Source organism: Neovison vison, chromosome 12, assembly GCF_020171115.1.
Source record: "Neovison vison isolate M4711 chromosome 12, ASM_NN_V1, whole genome shotgun sequence".
In the NCBI taxonomy this organism is placed as follows: Eukaryota; Metazoa; Chordata; class Mammalia; order Carnivora; family Mustelidae; genus Neogale; species Neogale vison.
Window position 1 is genome coordinate 86,132,056 of NC_058102.1, and position 11,171 is coordinate 86,143,226.

The 11,171-nt window shown below is 54.8% G+C and overlaps 1 protein-coding gene across 1 annotated transcript in view; it reads right to left on the reverse strand.

Annotated features, from left to right (window-relative positions):
• The window catches only part of FAIM2 (Fas apoptotic inhibitory molecule 2), a 33,448-nt gene extending 23,862 nt beyond the window's left edge, over nucleotides 1–9,586 (reverse strand). Inside the window, exons 1-5 of the mRNA XM_044228144.1 lie at nucleotides 9,463–9,586; nucleotides 5,783–5,978; nucleotides 2,901–3,001; nucleotides 2,378–2,442; nucleotides 1,925–1,978 (exon numbers count right to left, since the gene is read on the reverse strand). Of these exons, the coding sequence (XP_044084079.1) occupies nucleotides 1,925–1,978; nucleotides 2,378–2,442; nucleotides 2,901–3,001; nucleotides 5,783–5,978; nucleotides 9,463–9,477 (431 nt within the window). The 5' untranslated portion in view covers nucleotides 9,478–9,586. The remainder of the gene's footprint in view (nucleotides 1–1,924; nucleotides 1,979–2,377; nucleotides 2,443–2,900; nucleotides 3,002–5,782; nucleotides 5,979–9,462) is intronic.
• Nucleotides 9,587–11,171: the final 1,585 nt, after the last annotated feature.

Consider the following 11,171-nt stretch of genomic DNA (forward strand, 5'->3'; position numbering starts at 1 on the left):
GTAGGCTTGTTTTCAGGATCAAATGATAATACCTGGAAAGCACTGACACGGTGCCTCACCATGGGAAGAGTGGTCTTATTCTTATTGCTATTAGGGGCTTGGTATGTGGTAGGAGGCGAGACCCATGAGGTCTCAGACCCCGAAGCAGGTTCAGAGGGGCAAAGGGGAGAGAGCTGAGAAGAGGGAAGGGGCTGGGGTGGGGCAGAGCCACAGGCTGGCTTTCTGGAGAAGAGGGCAGCATCCTGGTGGTAGAATTTGCAAGTACTTCCAAGGCTTTGTGACATCCCATAAAAAGCGCAGGGTCCATGCCCACTCCCAACGTCTCTCCGCCCACCCCCTCCTCCCCCGAGCTGGGGGGAGTATCTCCGCTTTCTGTCCAGAGATGTGGAGGTGAAGGACCATTCAATCTCGCCATCTATAGGCCGGATTCTCATGCCTGCCCTCAGTGGGGTGGACTCTGCCCCCACTTCCGAGTCTGCTCATTCCTGGGCTGTGTCCCTGCCACCGTCTGCTCAGGACGTGGAGTCCTGCCGACCCTCCCACAGAAGGCCTGCTGAAGGGCCTGGGGACTCCATTCCTGAGTCCTCAGGGCACCTGAGTCTGCCAGGCGGTGCTGACGTGCTGGGAACCATGCCAACCTGCCATGTGGGCTGGCCCGGGGGCAGTCCCTGGGGTCTCATTAGCTTACCACACAGTGCCTCCCCATTCCCCTAGTTGTATACCTTTCTGTCTGGTCTGCAGACAGGCCCTCTGCCCTACGCCTTAAGTAAGGTTCCAGGTATGAATGTCTCCTCCCCTGGGACTCCCAACTTGACTGAGCCACCTCTCCACTCCTCTGCTCCTCTAAAGAGCTGTAGAGGCCAGGACGACTCTCCTTCTTGTCAGTTTATGGCTGGCTTGTGTTAATTCAAAGCCCACTCTAAGACTGTTCTGGACTTGGGGTGGTCCAGGAGGCCAAGCCAACCTCTCCACCATATCTGCGCCCAAAAGCAGGCCTAGCACAGCTGGAGGGTGCAAGCTCCTCACCAGACATCCAGAACTTCCGCCCAATAAGCCTTTATGGCTCTCTGAGGTGTCTCAGATTCCCTTACATAGAGCCTTCCAGTCCTCTGCCAGTCTGGTCCCTTATTTACCAAATGGACCGTAGGCTGACCAAGACTTAGGTGAGAGCAGTTCTGCTTTGAGCCCAGGGTAGTTCTGGCCTAGAATTATCCAGAATGACCCCTAATTGCCCAGATAAGAGGGTCAGGAATCAGCTACCCCATCAAACTTCTTCTCTTAAGTTGCCTGCCACACTCCAGAGGACAAGCAGGAGCTGAGTGGCTCGAGAGGAAGGGAACCTGCCAAGCAGAGTGATGAAGAGCACAGGCCTCAACCTGAACCCTGGATTTGAATCCCCAATCCACCACTGACTAGCTGTGTGACCTTGGGCAAATTACTCAACCTCTCTGAACCTTCAGTTTTCTGAGGTAGCCCTTCCCAGTTGACTCGAGGATCGAACGCAATACTGTACATCCAGCACACAGAACAACGCCCAACCCTCATTAGGCACTCCGTAAGTGGTACCTATTACGATGAATAATTCATAGGCATTAATAACAACATTAATTAGAGTAACAACATCATCATTAGTGTGGGCCAAGGTGTTCCAGGCCCCCTTCCCCTCAAGGCCAAGGTCTGGGTCTCTCCAGCTGCGGCCCCAGCCCCACCCTCCCTTCTTTGTGCAAGCACCAGAACCTCAGTCTGCTTCTTCCCTCCGCCTCACATCTAAACACCAGAAGGCCCTTCTGGCCATGCTCTTGTGAGGACAGTCTCCCTTTAGGTGGGGAGGAGCCATGGGCTTGGCTTCTGTCAGGGGAGATTTCCCACCTTGTGCCACTGAGGGTTCTCTGACAAGGGGCCTGGAGGCCTGGAGTATACTCACTAGGATGCCCAGTACCATCCTGGGTTGGCCTGGACATAGTCCTTAACGGGGTCACTGCAGAGAAAGGAGAGGGGAGAATCAGAAAGTGCCCTCTAGCTCCCTCTCTGCATCCACCCTCCAGGGCTCCCAGGACTGGCAAGGAGAAAGGGGGGAGGTACCCCTGGGGGGCACAGGGAGCCCCACCACAGTCCTGGGCTGGGGTGGGGAGGTACCAGGTTGTGGGGCTGGAAGATCTGAGAGGATGACTGCCTTGTGGACACCTGATGGCCCAGAAACCACCAGGTCCTCTCCACCCCCTGCCCCCGAGTGGAGGACTCCTGTGGGCACTCACTGAAGTTCCTTCCCAGCATGAGGCCATCTGCTTAGCCAAATCACTTAGCCAAACATTCCCAGAGCTGTCTAGCCTCGCCACGGCTATCCCTGGAAAGTGCCAGGTCCATGCCACCAACTCACCAGAAGGTAAAAAGAGCCACGACACCCAAGGTCACCAGCAGCTGGATCAGCAAGATTGTATAGACCTAGGGGTGGGAGGGAGTTCTGTTCAGCTTTGGGGAGCCCCATTTGTGGCCACGGAGACTTGGCCCCCCACTGAGGCTCAGGGGGACCCCAGCTTCCCAGTGACTCAGTCTCCTCTCTAGACCTGCATCCCATACCCTCCACTCTCCTTCTTGGGGGTCACTAGAATGGACTAAGGACAAGGTATAAAAAGAGCAAAGATGCTCCAGAGCCCACCCCTACAGGACGAGAGGCCCCAAGTATTTAGAAAGAGGATGAGACACTGGGTTAGGCACAGCAGGAGGAAGTGGGCTGAAACCTAGGGACATGCTTCCCAGTAGGTACTGTCAGCTGGGGTCATAGGAGAGGGGGAGAGGGGTGGCCTCTGTACGAATCTGCAGACAGAAGGATGAGCCAGGGCCTTCCCAAGGGACTCCCCCCACCTAACCCCGAGTCCTTGAGAGTTGGGAGAGGTGGTTACCTTTCTGATGAAGACTCGGCGAACTTTCTGGTCATCCCAGCTGAAGGTGGTGAAGAGCTCGTGGTCTCCAGCGGGGAAACCGTTCTCATAACTAGAGCTGCCTGGATGGACATGGGGAGAGCCATGAGGGCTCCCAGACATTTAAATCATTTAAATGCTGCTCCTAGTGGCCACCTGTCCAGAGTTGACTTTTGTCAAAGTGGCTCTCAGGACTGGGCATGCCGTTCTCTCTAGCCCCGTTCTCAAACATCTCACCCAAACCCATCCCATCCCCAGGTCACTCTCCCCACCTGCTTCTCCTGTCTGAGTCCCGAGAATAAACTGTCATCTCCTCTCTGCTTCCTACACGCTGGCTGGAGCTCTCTGGGGCCAAGCCCTGGCAAACAAATAACCACCCTTTACGTCCCCCACTTGTTTTCCCTGAACCTGCTGGCTGTTCTCCCCTTGTGGCTGAGAACCAGAGAGGGAGTCACCTAGCACATCCCAGGGCCAAAGGTCCTACCCCAGCTTGCTCTAAGGTCCTTGGGGTAAGAACTGGGGACTAGCTGGGGAGGAAGGACCTGCTGGTACCCCAGCCTGGAAGCAAGGCAGGGGGAAGACCAGAGAGGGAAGGAAAGCCAGGACAGGGCAACGAGGGTATGGATGGAAATGAAGTTTGGGTCTACGGCCATACCACCCTGAACGCGCCCGATCTTGTCTGATCTCGGAAGCTAAGCAGGGTCGGGCCTGGTTAGTACTTGGATGGGAAATGAAGTTTGGGGGCTGCTCCCAGAACCCAGAGCCTAGGTATCAGGCCTGGGGAAGAGCATGGGATCCACAGTCAGAAAGACCAACATGCAGATCCTTCCTCTAAGGCTGACTAGCTGTGTGACCTTGAGCAAGTCACCAGCCATCTCTGAGTCTTCTCTCTGCTAGGGTCAGTGATACTCACCTCGTGGGGACCAAACTAGATGAAAGTGAAAGCCTATGGCTCTGTGCCTGGTAGGGACTCTGCTGCCCTCTCCTTTCCACCCCTCAGCTGGGCCACTCCTAAGACTCGGCTCTGTATTCGTCCTCTGTCATTTCAGTTCCCATTCTCTTCCTGCCATTTCTCCATGATCTCACCCTCCAGAGCAAAATCATCAGTTTTGGTCTTTCAAAGCCGAGTCTGCATCAAGCTCTTTGATGGCTCCCCACTGCCTTTTACTCAAGTTCAAGATCCTTAACAAAGCCTCCACAGCCTCCCCTGAGCCCTCAGCCCTGGTGCACGTTCCTCCCTCCTACACGTTTCTCCAGCTGACTCTATTTTTCCAGCCATGTGCTTTCTTGCCTCTGGACCTCTGCAAATCATCATCTCCCAGCCTGAACACTCATTTCCCGTCTCTTCACCAGGCTAACTCATGTCATCCTTCAGGACTCAGTGCGAATATCCCTTTGTCAAGGCAGCCTTCTCCGACTGCCGGGTGGGTTAGGTCAGCTGCCCAGGCCTCTGTCACTGCATACTTGTCTATGGAGTCAGGTCTGGGAGGGCAAGTCTTGCAAAGAGATGCATCCCTGGAAATTTAATGGGGGCTGGACACAGTGCTTGGCACACACTTAAATATTTGTCACATGTGGACTAAAATGAGGTCCCTTCTGGCCCCAGCAGTTCCCTGGAAAACATTACTTAAGGCAGCTAATCTCTGTAACCCGGAAATGGAAACTGAGGAAGGGGGAGAGAGGGGAAACTCCCTACAAACCTGGGGCCTGGAGGCCCTCACCCTTTAATGTTGCACTTCTCTTTCACGTTCTGTCAACAGCCCCTGCCAAAGCCTGAATGGCCAGGACACAGAGTGGGAGAAGAGGAGAAAGAAAGCAGTCCTGTGGGTATGTGGGGCTGTGAGAAGGTTCCCACAAACACCAAACTTTCATTGGCCTTCCAACAGGTCATAGCAGGTGTAGGGCAGCTTAGCTCTGGGCCGAGGGGTTTGTGGTAAGGGGTGCGGACCATGGTGGCCACTGCTGGTGAGTAGAGGCTCTGTCTGAGGTGTTATTCTTGAGGTTCCTTCTAGAATCTGCTGGGGAGGGTAGGAGTTGATAAGATGGGGGTGAAGGGTAGGTTTGAGGAGCTGCTGAGGGAGGCCATAGGTGCTGAGGAAGGCTTGAAGGGGGTCCTTCCTTATAGCTTGTGGGGAACTGTATGTTCCCAGCCCTGAGGCAAAGCTCCCACAGGCTGCTCATCTTGACAGAGGGGCTCCGACTGGCTGTGATTCTTGGTCTGCAAAGAGCTGGAATTGGCCTGGGTGAGCCTGCCTACGAATTATGCCTGGCCGTGAGAGGCACTGAGGCTGACATCCTCACACCTCCCTCACACCGTGTCCTCCTATCCCCAGCAAGGGCTTGGAAAAGGGACGAGAGACAAGGAAAGTGAGGGTAAAGTGAACCTCAGATCCCTGGCCCACAAGAGTCCTGGGGTCTTCATGGGAACATGTCCCCACTAAGGTTTCAGGTTAGCCCACATGGAAACACACCACACCTACACTCACAGGGAGCCAGCCACGGCACTCTCCCTGCCCTCTTTATGCACCCTGTTCTTTGAGGAGATCCTTTCTAGAACAGCCCCTGATTCTTCCCGCCCCCTCCACTCCGATCCCTTTATTTGCCCTAGCTTGGTGACTTGAAAAAAATCCCTTCTTCCCCATCCAAGAGTACTGTGACTGCAGACACTGTGTCTCTCCCTTTCCATGGAGTCCTCCTTGACCTACCTTTGGAAGAGCCCTCCAAATCCCAAGCCTCTGACAACAGAGCCTCATATAACAACCACACAATGCATCTATTTACAGGCAACTTCCTCCTACCCAGGTTTCTCATCTGGTCCCAACACTCCCCTTAATGCTCCTGCCTCCAGGAGCTGAGAGACTTACTAGGGTCCACATAGGCCCAGCTGGGATGGAGAGGCACGGCTGACGGGGCCGGGGGGAAGGCCCCTGCCTTCAGCCCCTCCCCAGAGGTGGCCTCCTCATAGGAGGGTGGGGCTGAGGGCACTGCTGGAGTTTCCTTCTTCTCCCCACTGGCCTGCTGCTGCCCCTCTGTCCCGGGGGCTTTGTTAGCCACGGAGATCTGTGGAGTAGAGGCAAGGAGAGACAGTCACAGACAGTCACCAAGGAAAGGGAGTCTTCCAAGTCCTTCTCACAAGCCCCTAATTTCTGGTACTTTCTCACCTGCACTAGGAAGGTTGGGGGCACAGATGAGAATCTCCCTATTTTATGGGGGATAGGAAATGTTATTCAGCCTTAAGAAAAGAAAGAAATCGGGGTGCCTGGGTGGCTCAGTGGGTTGGGCCTCTGCCTTCAGCTCGGGTCATGATCCCAGGGTCCTGGAATCGAGCCCCACATGGGGCTTTCTGCTCGGTGGGGAGCCTGCTCCCCGCCCCCCCGCCGTCTGCTTCTCTGCCTACTTGTGATCTCTGTCAAATAAATAAATAAAATCTTCTTTAAAAAAAAGAAAAGAAAGAAAGAAATCCTTCATTTGCAACCACATAGGTGACTCTGGAGGATGGTTACACTAAGTGAAATAAGTCAGACATAGAAGGACAAAAACTGCGTGATATCGGTTATATTGGGAATCAAAAGTAGCCAGACTCAAAGAAGCACAGAGGAGAATGGTGGTTGCCAGGGGGTGGGGATGGGGGGGCACGGGGAATGGGAAGATGTCGGTCAAAGGGCACAAAGTTTCCATTGTGCAGGATGAATACGTTCTGGAGATCTAATGTACAGTACGGTGATTATAGTTAACAATACTGAACTGTAGATTTGAAATTTGCTGAGAGGCTGGATCTTAAGAGTTCTCCTCACACACAAAGAAAGGTAACTATGTGAAGTGACAGGTTAACTAGCTTGATTGTGGTGATCATTTCACAGTACATATGTATATCAAAATATCTAGTTGTGTACCTTAAATATGTAGAATTTTTATTTGTCAATTATACCCCAATAATGCTGGGGTGGGGGGAAAAGCTCTCCCTTTTTCTATAGATGGTTCAACTGGGCTTCAGGAAGGCTAGGGTTGGTCTGGGGCAAACACCGAAGCTGGAATTAAAACTTTGGAAGGAGACATTCTTAGGAGAGCCCACCCTTGGCGGTCATCATCCCTGGGGCAGACAATGGATCGGAATGGTTCCATTGTCTCCCTGTGGTCCAGGGAGGGGCCTGGCACAGAGTAGGTCCTCAAGAATAGAAACTGAATAGAAACTGGAAGTTTCTTTTCCTTAATCTCCCTGTTACCTTTTGCTAGTTGTATTCTGAGCCCTGTTTTAAAATGGGGGAACTGAGGCTCAGAGGGGAAGAATGACTTGTCCGAAGTCACAGACAGACACATAGACCACTGGGCTGCAGAGCCCAAGCACCCTCCATTGGGACTGGTCTCCTTTGGTCAGGCTGGAGATGACACTAGGAAAGTGGGGATGGGCGAGCAGGGAAACAGAGAGGGGTTGGGGGGAGACGGGGAGTGGAGGAAGGGCAAGAGGTTCCTGGTCAAGGATCCTGTTTTGGCCTTGTGTATTGGAATCTTAGCCTCTCTCCCAAACCAGAACAGAATCACAGGCTGTCACTGCTAGAACGGACCTGAGAAGTCACCTAGTTCCGCCCCTTCCTTCATCTTACAGGTGAGGAAACTGAGGCCCAGTGGGAAATGTTCCATGACAGGCTGAAAACTTAAGTCTATTTACACTCAGCTCTGCTCGCTGCCCCAGAGTGTCCTCTTAAGCTTTGGTGAGAGGATGTGTGGGGGAGGGACAGTATGAAAACTGAACCAACACCAAAAAGATTGAAACTCAGAAAATGAATGGGAGGGCGCCTGGGTGGCTCAGTTAAAGCCTCTGCCTTTGGCTCAGGTCATGATCTCGGGGTCCTGGGATCAAGCCCCACATCGGGCTCTCTGCTCAGTGGGGAGCCTGCTTCCCCTCTCTCTCTGCCTGCCTCTCTGCTTACTTTTGATCTCTCTCTGTGTCAAATAAATAAATAAGATCTTTAAAAAAAAGAGAGAGAAAATGAATAGGAGTCAGGTCTGGCTGCAGAAAGAATGTGTTAAGCCTGAAGGGCCCTAGAGCAAGGCCGCAGAGTTCGTTCTTCGCAGGATGCTTCTGGCTAAGGCAGCCCAGAGGTGACTGAGCACCAGAAGATCTCTGCCTGCACACAGCCCCAAGGACCTCTGAACTGGAGGGTCCTTTTCACCCCCAGAAAGCCTGTGAGTAGGTGGGGGGAATCAGCAGCGGGGGGAGGAGGAGAGAGGAGTGGGGGGGTAAAGTTCTTCGCTTTCACCAGCTCTTCATTTCCCCCCACTTAGGGAAGAGCCTTGCAGAGCCCAGGCCTGTGGGATTGGGGCCCTGGCTCACCCAGGGGCCCTCCCGCTCCCCATCCCCCTTCATCACCCAGACCAGAAGGGTCACATCCAGGAAAATCCAGTTCAGCCCACCAGAACCAAGTCCTTGGAGCCCAGATCCAGGAAATGGGTTATCACCTCTGATTTCAGCCCTGTCCAGAACAGATGCTGCTCACCAGCCCCCACCCTGCTGATCAGCTCCAGAGCCTCCAGGGCCCTGCCCCCCTATACACACACACACACACACACACACATACACACATCCGGCATTCCCAAGAGAGGTCTGCCCAGTGGCAGGAGGTGGTATCACCCAATGACATCATTTGGAGGTCTCATGAGATCAAAAACAGAGAGAGGAGGGTCTGAGAGCCCAGGGAAGGATGTCATTGGCTCTGAGGCTCATCTTGGTGAGAAGAAGGGGGAGTGTAGGGGAGGGTCCTCTTCTGTTTCCTCTGCCCAATCCTTAGCACCCCCAAAACAGAGGGCCAGAGGACCCTCCCCCTTTGCCCCAGGTCCTCGCTGTTGTATAATTCCACAGGCTGTTGATGTTATGTAACTGTACTAGGCCAGCCAAGTCTCTGCCCCAGCCCCTCCCCTCCATTTCAAACCTAAAAATGGGGAAAAAGAGACGTTTCATCTGGTCCCATCTCGTCCCATGCCTAGCAAAAACAAAACCAAAAATCAGCATCCTGAGGTAGGGTTGTCATGGTAAATGCCTCCCTGGCCCAAACACAAGGGCTGTGTCCAGACAGGGACTAATGACAGGGAGTTGGGGGGGGGGTGTCTCTGTAGGGGTGTGAAAGATGAGCGGAGCGGGATCAGAATTGGGATTGGAGCAGGGGATCGGGCTGGGTAGGCATGGCCCCTCGGGCATTAACCCAGGTGCCCTCCACCACTCCCCCCACCACACCGCGGACACCCAGGCTGATTCCTTAAGGGAACCAAGGCACCTGTGAAGGGCCCTAAGATGCCAAAGCGCACGGGGGAGGGGGATATGGAGGTGGGGGGGTGGAAGGGAGGGGAGGTGGGCCTGTTGGGCAGGAAGAAGCCCTAACCCATTCTTTGAAATGGGCCTTTAGGTCCTCTGACTTGAACAAGGACCACAGAGGACCTTCGCACAAGCGCCAGGGGCGGATGCTCGAGTGATCCAGAGAGTTCGCTCGGGATGACAGGGAGCTGGAAGCCGGAGGATGGAGGGTGGTGCAGGTGGGGGAGATGCCGATACCTTTCCTTGGGTCATGGTGCCGTGTCTCCGGGAAGGGGTCCCTGAGGCAGGGACGGCCGCTTGGGTCACCGCAGCCTGCCTGCGTCTCTTCCCTCCTCCGCGTGGGTTCTAGCAACATCCACTGCAGCCGGGCCAGGCGGACCGGAACGTACCATTCCAGCGCGGGAGGAGGAGGGGGCCGGGGGCGGGCTGGGAGGCTGCTGCGGAGGCCGCTGCGGATTTACAAGCCCAGCGGGAGGAGGCGGCGCACCTTCCCCTCCCCCGTCCCCTCCGTCTGGTCCCCTCGTCCCAGGACCAGGGAGCGCGCGCTGCGGAGCCGTCCAAGTGGATGGGTCCGGGAGGAGGGAGGAGGCGCGGGGCTCCGTGACACCCGACCAGCTGATGCTGCCTGCCTGGAACCGGAGCTGGGTGTCAGGGCCTTATCCCCCCACCATCTCTGCTGCTGACAGGCTCTCTCCAAGCCTCAGCCTCCCCCCTCCCCGCCTCTGGATGCAGCCCCAGATTTCTCTGTCCATCTCCACCTTCCTTCTCCTCTGTTTCATCATCCACCGCAGAGTGGGAAAGTCTCCCACGGCTTGTCTACCTTCCCTGGCTTCTAACAGGGCCCCTGGGCCCTAAGTTCCTAGTGGCCTTTGGGCAAGCCATGAGGGCATCTCTCTTGCCTCCATGTTCCTTCCTGTGAAATGGGAGCAATGGGCTTCTCCCCACCTTGTCACTGAGGCCTGGTGTAGGAGGATGAAGCTGCTGTTTTTTTCAACCCCGCTAGACCATTGGACCAGGCCTTTCCAGAAAGACATCTAGTTCTGTCTCAAAGCCTCTCCAACCTTCATCCCTACCCCCAAACTGCTCCCTTTCTGCCTCCATTCTCCGCCTCTCATCTTCCTCCCACTCAGGAGCCTGGCCCATCCCCTTTCCCAGGCTTCTCTTCTCTTCTCTGGGAATCAGCCATCACCAAGCTCTGTTTTCTAAAGCTGCTGCAGCGTCACTGTGGAGTTCGCAAGCTCCAGAGCTGGGCTGGATTCCCAATTTAATCACCCACTGGCCTTGTGACTCTGGCAAGGCCTTAATGTTTCTGAGCTGCAGCATCTCCTATGGAAAGGAGGCACTCTGTCCATCCCAGATGGACCATAAGACACATAAGGTATGGCAGGAGAAGGACACTGAAGGCCACCGAGTGCTGTCAGTATGTGAGTTATTATTAACTGAGAAATCTCCTATGGGAGTGTCTTGGGCTGCCCCAGAGTGAGGACTCAGAGATCTGCCTAGAAGGATCGGAACCTTATTGGATGGGATGGGAAAACAAACCTGATGCAAGGGTGGCCGCTGACCTCCTGCTTCTCTGTCACCTCCTAGCTAGACCCACCTAATGATGGCGAGAAAACAGGTCCCTAGGTGGGCAGGTTGATTACTGAATCTTGATTCCAACTCTGCTCACTCTTTGTGCCCCACTCCATAGCTACCAACTGCCTGCATGCTTACTTAAGCCTAGGCCTTCCTGTTTAGAGGCTCTCTCAGCCCTCGAAACCCCGAGGCCCTCTCCATCATCCCTACTGTCCCCTCACTGTCCTCCCCATCATCCCCACTGTCCCCTCACTGTCCTCCCCAGCCCCTCTCCCAAACCCTTCCTCCTGCAAACTGTCCTCATAAGTCCCCACCCCAACCCCGACACCACTGTGGCCCAAGGGCTAAATGGCCTACGCTTCCCCTCT